The sequence below is a fragment of the Carassius carassius genome, chromosome 1, assembly GCF_963082965.1.
Source record: "Carassius carassius chromosome 1, fCarCar2.1, whole genome shotgun sequence".
In the NCBI taxonomy this organism is placed as follows: domain Eukaryota; kingdom Metazoa; phylum Chordata; class Actinopteri; order Cypriniformes; family Cyprinidae; genus Carassius; species Carassius carassius.
The window spans coordinates 20,895,657-20,912,232 of NC_081755.1; the positions used below are offsets into that span (position 1 = coordinate 20,895,657).

The following is a 16,576-nucleotide window of genomic DNA, read 5'->3' on the forward strand; positions in this document are numbered from 1 at the left end:
AGCCGAGTATGTGCGAATCACACACTCTCTCCAGCCATGTTGAGTTGTAATTGACGGCGATTTCCACTGGTTGTACACAAGCGTGTATGGGTAATGTAGTCTCTGCTCTCGGTGAGACTAATTAGGAGGCTTGCATTGTGAAGGGCGCCGTGAAAAGCGGCAGCGCAGGTAAAAGATTAAAACCTCTATTAAAACAGATGTCCAAATGAGCTTACCGGTACGCTAAAAGCACGTTCTGGGCGCATGGATAGGTGGCGGTACGCTCAAGAGCTATATTTGGAAGTGGCGGTACAGAGTACCGGTGCGTTCCGGCCCACTTAAAGCACTGAGTCCAGGGTTTCCAGATTTGGGCCATCGATGGATCAAACCTTGAAAATGGGCTGTTCAAAGGAAATAAAAAAGGATTCTGAATCGGATTAGATCCAATCTTGGTTTTGATCTGGATTAAATCCTCAGTTTGTGTTGTTCAAAATGTTTTAGTAAAATTGAAATACGTTTGATCCAAAAACGGGATTCTGATCCCAGCAGAATGGTGGATTTCAGTAACAAAACTTTAAAACTGGTCCAAATAATACAACATTTCAAAAGGTAATATATCCCCAAATAGCTGTTAATATCAAATAAAAATAATTAAAGTTCTTTTAACCACTAATTGTAAACTACATTGGCACAATCATCAGAGGCGGACCAGACAGAAGCAGTTATTTGTGTAAATGCAATGCAAAACATTGGCATTTTTTCCCCCCATTTGATTTTTTATTTTATTTTCCATCACCTTGTCCCTTTAGGAGCTCCGTAGAACACAAGAAATCCAGATTTGGAAATCTGAAAAAGTGTGTATCTGGATCAGGGCAATCCAATCCAGATTTGCTTATTAGACTGTAATTCTCAATCATACAAAACAGAACAAAGAAATAAGGCAAAAACACCTGAGCCAAGTGTCTTAATAAACTGTGGTAGTGTGGACAATGCAATAATTTGATTGTCACTCAAAGAGAGAAGGTGTGGAGATTATAATCAAATTATTAGGTCTAATTATTAGCCCACGTGTGTGTGTGTGTGTGTATATATATATATATATATATATATATATATATATATATATATATATATATATATATATATATATATATATATATATATAAAACGTTAGCTGAAAATATTGCCAATGAAAGATCTCCGTTGTGAGACAATTATCAGTAATATTTTATTACTGATAAATAATATCAGTAATAAAAGTAATATTTGATTGGGGCACAGCAGTGTTTCACTGGGGCTCGAGTCGTGATTTCTTGTATACAGGATTGTAAACAAAAATAAAAATACTACTCTTCTTTATTTGAGACATTTATTTGAAGAAAAAGTGAGTGTGTGTCGCTTTAAGACGCCCCCCCCCACCGCCTCGTCCCGCTTGATCACGTGATTCGAGTCTTGTGACAGTGCAGCGAGCAGGAAAAAGCGTCCCGTCGAGTTTGAGAAGGAGTTTCCGTCGTTAAGTCATCCAGGTTTCTCTCACAGACGAGAGAAATCAAGAAAAGTTCGCTATGGCGCATCTTTAGGACATCTGACCGACATAATAACATCCCTGTCCCTCACACAGACGCCGTAAGAGCGGGTTGAAGTCGCATGGGGAGGGCGGAGGAACTTTCATCCGATCTTTGTTTTGGTTTTTGTTTTTGTTTGTGTTAGTCCAGTGAGCATCCACGTTAAAGCAGCTCGAGAAGATTTCATGTTAGTTTGGTGAAGTGGAAAGGACGCCTCGGACCGAATATGGACGCTAAACCTCTTCTCCAGGACAGACCTCCAGCGTACAACACAGTCCCGGCCGCGTACGACTACGGCTCGATCCCCGCCGTCGCTGCACCCGCCGCCGGCTTCCAGCCGCAGGCTCCGCCGCCGTACCAAGGCAAGAGAACCACACAACACAATGTATTAATCACCAATGACCAGCTATAACTCAATAACGTATGTGTGATTTTCTTCTTATTATTAGTGATGACAAATAATACAACGATACTGGTTCAAATTCTGCTTCCTTGAATTAATCGTATTGAACGTCTGATGAAGAAACATTTGGGTAAACCAGTTTATAAAGTTGACATTTTAAAACCTGAAATAGCCTTGCAATTTAATAATATATGTATATATATATATATATATATTATAAAATACTAAAATAAAAAAACTCATTTACTGGAAGTTTTTTTTTTTAATTATCAGACATGGTGAATTTAAAAACTTGCAGTAACTTACATAAATTCATAAATCAGTGTGTGTATCAGATTAATTCAGTTATTGGTCTGGCTGATTCATAAATCATGATTCATGAATCAGTCTGCTTCGTGATTCTCTGAAAAGAGCTGGTTCGGTAAGTGGACTGTACTCTAGCTAGTCCGATCAGCCCATTTTCATTCTCAAATTAATTTAGTTATGACCAGTCCTAAAACAAACAACAACAACAACAACAAAAAACAGCTCAGATGACTAACTTCTAAAACTAGTCTAAGCAACTTATGCAACATGTTTCATAAGTCATAATAATAGGATGTTTTCATATATGTAGTGTCATGGTATATGAATAAGATCCTCATTTAGTACCATGGTAAGAACTAAAGTTTGTATATGTAGTTATTATAATAGACCATAAACACAGTGAAAGCAGTCACGTACTGTACACAGTTTGGTTGGCTCAGTTAGTTATTAACTAATCACTGACAGTCTCCTTGGTTTTATACCCTCGTGAAAAAGAAGTACACGTTAAAATACTTTTAAAAAGAGTACTTATTATGGACACTTTAATTGCATGTTATCAACAATTGAAAGAGAATGTATCATAGTTTAAATGCATACTAAATGCAGTAAGCCGAAATGAACTTACTGTTATATAAAGTAATTAACAACAGTTAAAGGGATAATCAAACACTTTAGATGTGCTTTAGTATGTTAGTCAACACATCCAGATAAGTCTGCTTCTGTAAAGCACGACATAATAAACATTATAAAAACACGATGATATATAAATTGTACTGATTTGACATTGTAACCAAGTGCACCTTTTAAAAGTTTACTTAAGTGTGTTACTAAACAGTCATTAATGTGTCTCTCTTTAAGGACACTTAAGTGCACTTCTATGTCATTAATAGTATTTTATCCACAAGTGCATTTAAAGCAATATACACGTCTAAGATTACACTACAAGTGCACATTCAGTAGAGTTAAAAGGGTTGTATCCTTAAAAAAATTCAGCTCCTAAAACCTCACTGTGCTCATCCCAGCGTGTGTTGCAGCTGATAAAGCAGGAGATGTGGGGTGTTAAACAGATGTGAACTGTGTCCCGCAGGTTTCCCAGCAGCGCCTGTCGCCGTAGCCGCCCAGCCTGCCTACACCAACACCTACACCATCGTCCAGCCCTCTGTGGTGGTGGTGGGGGGATGTCCCGCCTGCAGGTGAGCCACAACACACCCCAGCGTCTGTAAGAGTTCACCATCTAAACACTGTGGCTGTAGGCAGGAAGTTACTGAAGCTGTTAGTATTCAGCAGCCGAGCTGTGTAATGTTCATCTGTGAAGTACAGGACAGAAATAAACCCGATGTAGTTCTACTGAACTCAGTGGTTTCTGTATCCGCCCTGTCGTCATCCTGCCCCCCCCCACCACCTTCCTGAATTGTTAATGTGACTTCAGAGTTTTCATGGTGTTCATGTTTAATGTTAGAACCGTTCAGTAAGAGCATGTGTTTTAGCCTCAGGATTGAGGCTTTACGTTGGACTCTGGTCTGTGTTAATCCAGTCATTTCCTGTTTGCTCATGTGATTCACAGAGAGTCACTCATGACACGCTGATTTCACACTGAACTTTGGCTCATGCACCGACCGGATCAGTCCAGTTTAGTGAGCGTGACCACGAAACAAACAGTGATTGTTGTTCCCTTACCTACAGATCTAGATTATTATTATTATTTTTAAATCTCATATTAATGCACTATTTATGTATTTCATGATTGAAGATACTTATATCATAACCCATGGTAGTTTAGGGATAGTTCACCTTCCAAAGTGTTGACTTTTGCCTCCTTGAAACACAAGGATGATGTGTTTAATCAAACCTGAGAGATTTCTGTCCCTTGAAAATGTCACATGTCTCCAGGAATGAATGATGGGACTCTAGTGTTGTTCTCTTCAGGGTCGGCGTGCTGGAGGATGATTTCACCTGTCTGGGAATCATGTGTGCCATATTCTTCTTTCCTCTGGGAATCCTCTTCTGCCTGGCCCTGCGTCAGAGGAGATGTCCAAACTGTGGAGCCACTTTCGGCTAGAGGGACCAAAACCCCGTCCACGTCTTTTATTTTGTTTAAAAAAATCAGTTTTAAGCATCAGCATAGTTTATTCCTAATCAACCGCACATCAGTGCCAAACGTCGCTTACGTAACTGCGATATACGACAGATCACAATAGTAACCAGCCACAAACTCTTTGATTACTTTAAGAAGGTGACGAGCTGGCCGTGTTTTTATTTTTAACATGCCTCGCAAGCACTATTTGCCATTTTTTTGTAGTTGTTGTTCTTTATATAAGATCTTAAAGCCAGTCTCCAGTCGTCTAATCACTAGTGCCTTTATGATGGCAGAGAAATCATGAACTGAACGAGCCGGGACTCACTGAGGGGAAATCCCACAAGACTCTGGACTACCGCCGACTCACTTTGAAACATTTGATTCGCTTCACTCATGTATTTTCACTTCCCTCACACCAGCTTTGCTCTGGTGTCTGGGAATAAGCATCACTGATGTTTCTTTTTTTGTTGTTGTCTATAACATGCTCCCTAATCAGTCACATCTCAGTTCAGATCAAAATGCATATTCTGTATTCATTTGTTGTGCTTGATTTAAAAACAAACGGTGTTATTTGTATATTTTGGATTTATGAATCTGTTCTAAACCACATTCATTCTCGATCAATTTGGGGTCCACGTTTCCATTGATTGATGTTATATGTGCTGGGTTTTCTGAAAGCATCTTAGGGGAAATATGCAGTAATGTTTCACTCGCTGGACCTCAGCCATCTCCAGGTTAAACTAAAAACCTGCAATAAACAAGGGAAGTTGGCATCTAGGCAATGTAATATACTCTTTGACAATAGAATAGTATTTCTTTCAGTGAGCGACAATCAGTCTCGCACACATCTGGTGTGATTTCTTTCATGATGTGCTCATACCATACACTAGACGCGCTGTTAGGATCAATTTTCTACATTTAATAAGATTGTAAATAAATTCTACAAGTTTTGCTTTTGTGTTGGTTGCTTATATGGGATGTTCTAGAAACGTCAGTGCATTAGAACATTTTGAACTTCCTCTTCAAACTTATCTGATCTTATCTATTGTGAATTTATTTTGATATTCAGTTGATCAAAAGTGACGGTAAACATTTGTTATAATTTCAAATAAACTCTGTTCTTCATTCATATTCTATTGAACGTGTTTGTAATTATTCAAATGGATTATGATTTCAAAACAACTTGGTTCCTAAAAGGAGTGTACATTTTTATTTTTGAGTGAACAGTTCGTCCAGGAACCAGTAGAAAACAAGGTAAACCATTCTAACGTAAATCATTCATTGTTTCTTCTGGAGTTGCAATGTTACTCTAATATTTGAACAAAAGCACACATTTAGAAACAAAATATTTTTATTTTCATACAGCAGTGATCTACAAGATCTCAGGCCAACTTTAACAGAAAAGTGCATTGATACGATCAAAGCCAAATGAATAGTTCCCCCCAAGCAGAAGATAAATAAATCACTATCCACTGACCGACAATGGATCATTATTCAGTGTTAAAACTACGCTGCTAAAAGCAAAGCTCCCTCATTCTAAAAGCATTGATGATCTAAAAGACAAAATGAGCTAAAAGGGCTTCTGTCTCGCCTGAGGCCCTCGAGGTCAGCTAACCCTGGTAAACGTGCTTACATGAACACGGCTCGGAGCATCAGCTCCTCCACGAGTTACCAGCTTGAGGGTCAGACAGCAGTTCAGACAGCATCAACAGTAAGTGGAATTTCTCATCAATGTTTTGGTTCACATCACTATCATCAGGACCTTTCTGCTAACGCAGGTTCCCATCTAGTGTACGTGTTAGGAAATATCTTGAAAATTATTTAAAAAAAAACTTAAGATCACACCCATCTTCTCTCATAGATTTACAAAATGATACTCTGATAGTTAAGCATCTGACTATGGATCATTACAACTAAGTGCATACACATTGATTCCCTCTCTCTCTATATGCATGTGTGTGTGAGTGTGTATACATTAATAAATAGAGAGAGAGAGAGAGGGGTTTAAAGGGACTGACATAAATAGTGGTTGAACTGTATGTGGTGTGTGTGTGTGTGTGCATAAGTCCTGTGAGTAATCCCAGCATCCTCGGTGGCCGGTCTCTGTGGTGTTGATCAGATGATGGGTGCTGATCTGTCATTGGTGACTGTGGGCCGGAGTTTGACAGTAGCGAATGGGTTCCCTCCCCTACAGACACAACACACTGTTACTCCAGCTGCTATATAAACAAAATACAATAGAATCAAATAAATAAACACATCAGAATTTCTCTTTTACTTAAGAACGGTTATATTTCTAAATAGGTTAGGTGTTTGGAATATTTTTCATAAACAGACTAAACCTATATTGACACAGGACTGACTGACAAACTAACCCTATTTTTTTTTTTTTGCACATGCAGACAATCTGATATCCTTTCCTGAAAGGAGAAGGCCTCCTCTGACTTCCAGCTTCAGAGAATTATCTGTCTGTCAATCATTAAACTAGTTTGGACCCAATCTTTTATGTTTGTCTCTTATTTTGTTGTCTGTCCACCTGCCTAATACAAAGAATCTAGGACATGGTACAACAAAAATCTCTAAAACCATGCAGATGTTCATGAACTTTGTTCTATTTTAAAATATAATGCATTTCTGTGAAGCAAAGCTGAATTTTCAGTATCATTACTTCAGTCTTCAGTGCAACATGATCCAACATGAATATGTTGATTTATTATCAATATAGAAAACACCAGTGATTTCTGAACGATCAAGTGACACTGAAGACTGGAGTAATGATGCTGAAAATTCAGCTTTGCATCACAGAAATAAATTACACTTTAAAGTATCTTAAAACAGAAATCCATTATTTTAAACTGTAATAATATTTCACATTATTACCTTTTTTTTCCTGTATTTTTGTTCAAAAAATGAAGCCTTCATGAGCATAAGACACTTGTTTTTAAAAAAAACTTAACAAATCTGCAGTATATATATGTCTTTTCACTAGTTGATGAGTCACATGAAGCTCTGAAGACAGACAACAAGCATGATCCATTAATACTCACCCTAGGAGCGGATGCTTTGGCAGCCCGTTTGACGGAGGCACCACCTACAGGAAACAAAGAGCAGGACACGTCACATCTACAGAGCAGACAGCAGGAAGTTCAGTGGGTAAAAACCCAAAATAAAACAGACACTCATACTAGCAGTACTGCACAGCTTATATAATTGTATACTATACCCTAAAAGAGTACAACAACAACAACAACAACCAAATAGTATTATACCCCCTCTTGTTGTTATTTGACCCTAATGCTGCATGTTTAATCCAGCAGCGAGTGGAATACATTTTTTTAGTTTTTCAGAAACAAAGCTTATTTCGATCATTAATCCAATTTTGTGCACAAATGTAATAATGCTTCGAAGAAGAATGAAGCTGGAATGATGGTTTCATGTAGGTATTCCATACACATTCCTACATCCAGCAGTCACACGGGTCTGATGTGGATCACACGGAAGAGCCGACTCACTGACGCTCTGGAATCTAGTCCTGCTAGAAACGCCAGTCGAGTTAACCTCATGTTGCATGATATGATATAAACGCAGACATGAGCTGATTACGCTTATCTGTTCATATCTCAGTCACTGTCATGCACATGCACGCATACATCACGCATGCAAATTTAAAAGCAGATATTAAAACGCACCGCTGTGTTTCTGGGTGCTTGTTTACTGACTCATGTCAATAGTCCACCCACAAGTCTTTATGATATGCTGTCCTCAAGATATGACTTCAGTCCAGGGCTGCATGATTAGTCGGAATAAAACCCAAATCGTGATATGGCTTGGTGCGATTACAGAATCACAAAGGCTGTGATTTAATTAAAAGTCTCAAGGATGTTTTGTTGCCCAGTTGAAAATAGTCTCTAACAAGCCACACAGTTTAAGGTATTGCCTATGTGTGTAGCACAAACAGAGCAATATGAAGTTTAGTGATTGCTAAAATCATAACCTTAAAGCAGTGGTCACCAATCTCGGAGCAACAGTAACCGCTGTACTTGTGCAGGACTGAGATCTCCGCACCGAGCTGCTCTCTCCACTAAAGGGCAGCTGTGTACTGCAGTAGATGTACACAGGAAAGAGACGCCTCTTGATTCAGTTACTGGGCATCTGGCATCATAATGGTCCACTGCTGTCGTCCAGCTGTGCATGTTCACTCCAGACACCAGCAAGATCTTGTCCGTGACATCAACATGGTCGTATATCATAGCTATCTGGTTAGACCTGCCATTTAGTGTGGCCTGAATGCCAATTTTCCCAACCTAAATATCGATCTTATCCATCACGTATAACATAACAGGAAGACTAGTCAGCGTGTTTGGATGTTTTTTGTAATGTCACAAGCTCTTTCATGCATAGTGTCACTATTTGCATTCTTCTGAGATTCACATCTACTGTCAGCCTTGTATCAGATTCTGCCGTTTTATTTTTCTCTTTTCATGCAAACAGAAAACAAGGTAGGGAGCATTTTTCACACAATGCCTTCACCTTTGAGCGTTCAAGACCCGTCCTCCCCCACCCTAAACCGATACAAAACACTGTCTGTGGAAAAACACAGCCTCCGCTTCTCTTGAACAGGACAATCTCCTTTCCTGCTTGACATCTAATATAAGAGTGTCCGCATTTACCCCGGCTTTCCAAGGCGGAGAGACGAGCTTGGCTTGAGAAAGTGCATGGCACGACTCCCTCGTTGGCCACAGCGATGAGCCAACCCTCAGCAGGGAGGACAGGTGCCGAACAACAGGGTTCACACCTACAGATCTGGCTCCTGTACTTCTATTGTGTGCATGATATCAGGAGGTTTCGCTTCCGACGGGTCAGTTAATGGGTGGATTTACGGGCAGGTCTCAGGTTGAAGTCCATGTGGAATTCCATCGGAAAGGTGGAGCCGTGGCCCGGATGTGTGTGTGTGTGTGTGACGGGAGGCAAGGGCTCGGTGGAGGAGCGAGCGATTAATATTTCACCGCATCAAGAGAGAGAAGTATCCAGTTTCACAGCCTGGCCATTGACACCCGCAGCCCACAAACATCACAAATCAGGGCTCCCTCCAAACAAATAGCACTACAAATGCAGGTGGCTCTTTCAGAGGCAATAGACCTCATCAATTTAAAAGATGCACCTGGTATGAGATCATGTGCCTCATCAGACTAGCCCTACCACTAAAATTAGCATGAGTATAATACATTAGATGCGGGCCGTGACCTTATGTGGTTGCCTGACTTGCGTAACACGCTGCTCTGTGAAATCGCTGACAGTCCAACAGTTCTGGGAATAAGCAAAATCACATCATTTACATGAATGTGTCATTACCCACAGTTCTGCCACATGTGTTTGCATGCATGCAAATAAAACTGGCTACGCTGTTTTGGATAAAATGTCATGTTATAAAATACCATACAGTAAACATCACTGACGTTCACATACGATTGTTGCACTCCATTTCCACCCCTAGTGAGATTAAAGGTGCAGGATGTAATGTTGACAGCTAGTGGTTGAATTGGAAACTGCAGTCCAAATTCAAAATATTGGAGAGAATTGTTTCTCTTGCCCCCTCCTACTCAGGCTACATACTCACAGGGGTTGCCAGATTGAGTACACACAACCCGAGGTGTTGAAATTTTAGTGGGCTGAATCACACAGATCAGAACAAAAACAGATATTCCGACAAGTAACACATTTTAGAGTAACTTGATGTAGCATTGTTGTTGTTTTTTTTTTTTTTTTTTTTTGGAGAAATAAGTATGTGAACTTGTTTCCTAAATATATGTGAGGATGTTTCTTAAATATCCGCAAACAAACATATGCTCTTCCCCTGATTAAAGATTTTTCTATAATTGACAAATAGTTGTTCATTTAAAGGGATAGTTCACCCAAAAATGAACATTGTCCTTAATTACTCACCCTCATGTCGTTCCAAACCCGTAAGAACTTTGTTCATCTTCAGAACACAAATTAAGATATCTTTTGATGCATTTCGAGCTCTCTGACCCTCCATAGACACCAATGCAATTGACACGTTCAAGGTCAAGAAAGGTAGTAAGAACAGCATTAAAATAGTGTGACATCAGTGGTTCAACCTTAATTTTATGAAGCTACAAGAATACTTTGTGCGCAAAAAAAGCAAAAACTAAAATAATGACTTCATTCAACATTTATACAAACACTGTTTTATGTATAGCATGTGCATTCCTCTTCTTGTAAACAAGGCACAGTGCAAGTGTGATCTAGTTGAATAAAGTCATTATTTTTGTTTTCTTTGCACACAAAAAGTTTTCTTGTGAACCACTGATGTCTCATGGACTATTTTTAACAACTATTTTACTACCTTACAGTGTATTGATTGTGGTAGTTGCATTGCTGTCTATGGAGGGTCAGAAAGCTTTCGGATTTCATCAACATATCTTATTTTGTGATCTGAAGATAAACAAAGGTCTTATGGGTTTGGAATGACTTGAGGGTGAGTAATTGACAGAATGATCATTTTTGGGTGAACTAACTCTTTAAGCCACCAGTCATTAAGCACGTGATTACATTACAGAAAACACTAGTTTCTTAATAAATTATTAATCTCCTCGCAATTTTTTTCTGAAACATTCATAGTTATTACTTTTGCAGCAAGCTTAATGTGTGTGCTTGAGTAGGGAAGAGGTTGTATCTTAAAGGGCTTATGGTAATAATGATAATAATAAATATTTAAGTAATTATGCTTTAGTACTAGTCACATATCTCAGGTCTCTGGGTCTGTATGTATCAGCTGTTTAACCACAGTGAGATGTGGTGGGCTTAAAAGGGTAGCTGTTGTTTATTTATTTTTGCTGTCACTGAGGTGACACTGTTTTGAGAGAGCAGTTTGGATTTAGCATTGCTCCACCGGCAATCCTCTTTAAAGTGATCCTGATCCTTTGATCCACCCCGACGTGAGGACTGCAACTGCATGCACGTCATGACACTCTGACACTGACACACATACACACCTATACCTGAGAGAACTTCACATGGGCTTCTATTACTCCTAAACTAAATTCAATAAATACACCCCAACTTATGCCAAATAGCATTTAGAGCTTTAATAGACTTACTCTTTCTTAAAGTGATGCTTGCCAATGGAACAATTACCACTGTGATGTCAAGGTGTTGCTAACCATTTGCTATGGTGTTCTGGAAGACTATTTAACCCTCTATAATACAATTCAATGAATGTAAATGGGACATTTGTGGCCTATTTTATCGCCTGAGAGATAACAGTCAAACACAGATCAACCATAATCTGACTGTAGGAGCCCAGCGTGTAGAGAAGGCAATGCAAGCAGCTTTCAGGTAGGTGACAGCTGTAGATGAGGAGGAAGATGAAGAAGACTGACCGGGTTTTCATATGAGGAGGTGTATGTCTGCATCAGACTCTTGGTGGAGTTTCTCCTGACGGGCGAATCGTTGTAGTCCGCTGGAGGCAGAACCATCATGTCGTCCTCGGGGTCCTTCTGCATGAGGTTGGCCACGCTCTTACTGCGCATCGGAGGATTTCCAGCAATACTACAACAAAATCACAACACCTTTCAGCAGAAGAAACCTTTCTTTAGATTGAATTTTAACATGTTTACTAAGCAACTAAAATGGAACACACAGTTCAATTCAGTTCAATTCTATAAGCTCTGGTCAGTATCAAAGGAAATCTCAACCATGTCATGGTTCATACACTGGTAAAGATAAAGGTTCCAAAAGGGTGTTTTTGCAGTGATGCCTTAGGATTTTTGGGGACCCAAATATGTTTTTTCTTTCAGTGAACAGTTCCTAAAAGAACCATTTTGAAGAACATTTAAAAAATCTTAAGAACCTTTTCTGCATTTGAAAGGTTCCATGGATGTTCAAGGTTCTTTATAGAACCATTAATGCAAATAAATAAATAAATAAATAAATAAATAAATAAATAAATAAATAAATAAATAAATAAATATATATATTTACACTTTATTTGGGGTACTACTTGATCACAATACACATTTCTTAATATTAAGCCTAAAATGTTTTAATGTCACTATTGATGAGGGCTGTATGATGTCTGAATAACATCAGTCTTTAAATGCAAGATATTATATTATAGTTTACTTATAATAGTTCCACTTAAGCACAATCAAATATATGTCAATATATCTTTAGTTGGGTGTAAGCACTACTTCCGCACTATTAAAGTGCATTAACTACAAAATAAGTTGTTCCAATTTAGCGGAGTAAGCAGACTTTAATACTAAGCATGAAATGTATTCCAAATGCATTTTAGTATAACTATCTTTCCACTATGGCAGACTGTTTTTTCTTTTCATTTTATTGAATTTATATTGTCTAGAAATTTAGATGTCTTATCCATTTCATTTATTTCCATGACTTGTCCATATCTGGAAGCTACACATGGTACAAAGTTAATCAAAGAGCTAAACACACGATGTTAGAAAGCATGCATAATCAGCACATTGCATTTGGTGCTCTCCCTGTTAGCTGCAACACAAAAGGCTTTTTGATCAGGCATTACAGGAACCCCTCAGGGTCCAAGAGGATAGGATTTCATATGACATCAGAAAGCATTAAGTCTTGTGCTCTTCAAGCAAACATTAGCAGAGGTAGGTGCATGATCTGACCCTCACACACTTTGAATAATACCAGTGGGAAAGAGCACAAGGGATAAGAAGTCTCACGAAGCATGCCTGCGTCAGTCTGGCTAAAGTCTATTTCTAATGTTTCACTCTCTGTGGAAAATCTGCAGCTCTCAATATATATCATTTAATCAATCAACCATTAAAGCTGAAGTGTCATTTTATCTATTATAATTTCCCTAAAAACTGTAACACTGTGATGCTAGATGTAAACATCGTAGTTCAAGCACGCAACATTGCACTGACTCGACCAATAGTGTAAGTTTGGGGCGGGACTAACGCTTTGTCCAACCAATAGAAGTTGTAGGGTGTGTTCAGGAAACCTGCTTGAAAACAACTGCTTCTGTTGATGCTAAAAGACACCATCAAACTTATTTGACCTAAGCAATACAGAAAAACTAATATCTGAAAATGAGGTTTTTGAGATAAAGGATGTAATAGTCTTAAAATAGGGCTTGACTGCTGTAAAGCTTATGTTTCCTTCTCTTCAGAGGCACAGTGATCAGTATCAGAGCTAATCAGGACAACAAAGAACCGTGTTAGTGTGTGTGTGGTATCTGATTACCTGTTATTTACCGCTTGCTCTGTGTATACACGACAGTAAGATGATGGAAACCAGCCCCGCCTGTAAAAACACACACAGACAGACAACACAAGTCAGTTAGAGCGGATGCTTTTATCTGGCACTGGATAAATGGCTCTTATAATGTCTGCTCAGTGTTTACTGAACACAGTCAGGGATTGTGGGACATAAAACATCTGAACACGGAGAGTTGCATTGCATTCTTAGAAATTAAATCCAAGCAGAAGGCCGTCATCTGAACGTGCAGTGGTGTGAGGTGACAGATGACATCAAATGCACACTTCATGCACAATGGCAGTGTTTGTCTTGGTGTGGCCGTTTTTCTCAGGACTTTATGTTCTTGTAATCCAAGGGAAGGTGAATACTGATGGGAAACTCAGTTTCTACAACCGCCTTTCTCCCCTGAAAGGCACGGGGAAAGACAAATAACATCTTGCATGGAGTTTTATGTAGACTCTGAATGTGGCGGCGCTCCTCTCTTATCAAGTTTACCAGCAGAGACTGGACCATGATAACCCTGTAAAGTCTGACAGTTAGAAAATATGTAATAGGTTGAATACCGGTATGTATCAAAGTTCATACATCAGACTTGTATTGTTCATATAGTATGGTATTGGAGAATATGGAGCTCAAAACAAAGAGGAAAAACAAAAAAACCCCAAACATTTAGATGCCCAAATTGAGCAAAGATTCTTTATGCAATTTGGTGCAGTTGCTGATTTTTGCATGGCAAAAAAGTAAGGTTAAATAATGTAATAAATAATGTTAAATATATATATGGGGTGGCAGTGGCTCAGTGGCAGTTTCATTCGTGCTTTAATATTAAATTATACGGGATACAGCACGCGCAGCCATATTCATGTGTGCAATTGAAGTATAATGGCTGACAGGACAGGAACGTTTTTACTGACATGAGGTCTGACAACATCTCCTCTGAGCGTAGTTCACTGTGCTTCAACTGAAGCTCCTCGTCACCTGTTTCTGTGCTTATTGACTCGGGATTGGTGCTGAGGCAAAGTGGTGTGCACATCTGAAACTTCTCATGTTTGATGTGGTTGTAAAGACGCTCTGTGCATCTAAATAAATGCACTTTTTGTTAAGAAAAAAGAAAAAAAAAGACAGAAGCAGCAGTTGTGAGTGGTGTGACCATAGACTGTATAAAAACATGGACGTAGTGTCCGTGACGTCACCCGTAGTCTCCTGATGTGTGTTTTTGAAGCCTAAAGTGTGTAGAGCGGGCCGTCGCCATCTTGGCAGCGCATCACCGCGCGACTCTGCTGGACAATCAAAAATGGGCAAAAAGGCGGGAGCTAGTTGCTGAATCCACCCCCACCTAGCACGACGGCAGTGTCAGCAGTGGCAATCCACCTGTCACTCAAGTGGCTACGCACTTAATTATGCAGAACTTTAAGTCTTAATATAATTTAAACCGATGAGTTATAAAAAATTCACCCCCCTCACAGTTGTCATGAAGGGCAAAATTAGCTATTTAGACCAAAATCATTTTTTGAACCAGGCTGTAAACATGTTTTTTCCTGCTGTAAAGTTGGGCATTTTAACATGGGGAGTCTATGGAACTGACTCCCTTTTGCAGCCAGCCTCAAGCGGCCAGTCGATGAATTGCAGTTTTAGTCACTTCCTTATTGGCCTCACGAGAGAGAGCGGGAGGTTGGCGCTCGGGTGTGACCAACCCATAGCCCCGCCCCCGCAAATGATTAGTCAGTGGAATGTCTAAATGTCCGAACAACCACCTGAACTCTGTATAGAGGCTCCATCCAGTGTGTGTCCTAGTCACGTATGAGACACTAAATACCATCCTTCAATAGCACATCTGAAGAAACAGGCTAAATAACCTACAGCTTATACAAGATCAAGGGAACGTCATTTACAGTAGGAGCAGCATTTCAAGTCTGTCAGTTAATCGCTGTAAAGTTTATGGTTGAATGTGGTGTATTTACTACAAAAGCAATGCGTCAATGGCTGTAGCGGTGAGGCTTTGAAGACCCCATGAAATCAAAAGTGGGGTTTTGTGGCTTTTAGTCAACATCTGTTAGCTCTAAGTTTATGTATTTACATTCCGAAATGATGACCATGTTAAAATCACTCTCATCTAGGACAGCAGAGCAAACCTTTCATATTGTTTTCAGTGTAGACACACATTGCAAATCTCAGGCCAAATCCCTTCACTTCTGCCCTCGTATTCATGCTCCATGTGAAGAAATGTTAATATTTGTCTTTGTGCTTTTCAATGTACTTTAAATCAACAGAACAGAGGAACCGCGGTACAGTGATAGTGATCTGTAGACACAGGCTGGAAAGTTTCACCAGTGATTTTAAGCTCATTTCCTGCTTGGCATTCAAGAACATGAGAGGACATTTTAATTGACCTTGCAAATGTATTTTTAATAACAACCGTCAATCAGGCTGACGTTCTCTTTAAATAGAAGCACTCAGTCTGTCTGAACAGGTCGTCGTAGTGTTTTAAAATGCCTCGTTTAGCAAATGGTGCTTGGTTGTAATTTGGCACATATTAATGGGCTGCTAGGTGACAAGTCTGGCTTCATTTATCGTTCCCTATAGGGTTCAGACAAGTTGGATGTTGTTTTTAAAGCAGAACACCACCAACACATAAACAACTAAAGTGAGTCAAACTACAGATTACCCAAGAATGCAAAGTGTGAGAAAATGACAATGTTCATTTTTGGGCGAATTATTCCTTTAAAGACGAATTCTATCAACTGACTTAATATGTGAAGTTCCCCAGCTATCGGACAATAATTAGGGCCCTGTGATCTCCTTTATATGATAAACACGAAGGGAGTCACGAAATACAGTCATAAAAATGGAATTTACTGTGTAACGTGGAATGACAAGCAGCTCAGTACAGTTAAATCAAAACACGATATAGACTAGTAGTGTCTGTGGATAATATGCTGCATAATACTATTTAAATACAAGTCCTCCATGTTGTGCAAG

General features: G+C 39.2%; 2 protein-coding genes across 2 annotated transcripts in view; one reads left to right on the forward strand and one right to left on the reverse strand.

Moving 5' to 3' along the window:
* Positions 1 to 1,416: 1,416 nt before the first annotated feature.
* LOC132141411 (membrane protein BRI3-like) lies at positions 1,417 to 5,461 on the forward strand. The gene is made up of 3 exons (XM_059550900.1): positions 1,417 to 1,906; positions 3,341 to 3,446; positions 4,180 to 5,461. The coding sequence occupies exons 1-3, from the start codon at positions 1,771 to 1,773 to the stop codon at positions 4,310 to 4,312; spliced, it is 375 nt and encodes a 124-aa protein (XP_059406883.1). The 5' UTR covers positions 1,417 to 1,770; the 3' UTR covers positions 4,313 to 5,461.
* A 202-nt stretch (positions 5,462 to 5,663) lies between these two features.
* Positions 5,664 to 16,576, reverse strand: part of LOC132141425 (brain-specific angiogenesis inhibitor 1-associated protein 2-like protein 1) — a 68,382-nt gene continuing 57,469 nt past the window's right edge. The window contains exons 11-15 of the mRNA XM_059550925.1: positions 13,583 to 13,642; positions 11,734 to 11,902; positions 7,378 to 7,421; positions 6,415 to 6,518; positions 5,664 to 6,381 (exon numbers count right to left, since the gene is read on the reverse strand). Coding sequence (XP_059406908.1) covers positions 6,446 to 6,518; positions 7,378 to 7,421; positions 11,734 to 11,902; positions 13,583 to 13,642 — 346 coding nt within the window. The 3' untranslated portion in view covers positions 5,664 to 6,381; positions 6,415 to 6,445. The remainder of the gene's footprint in view (positions 6,382 to 6,414; positions 6,519 to 7,377; positions 7,422 to 11,733; positions 11,903 to 13,582; positions 13,643 to 16,576) is intronic.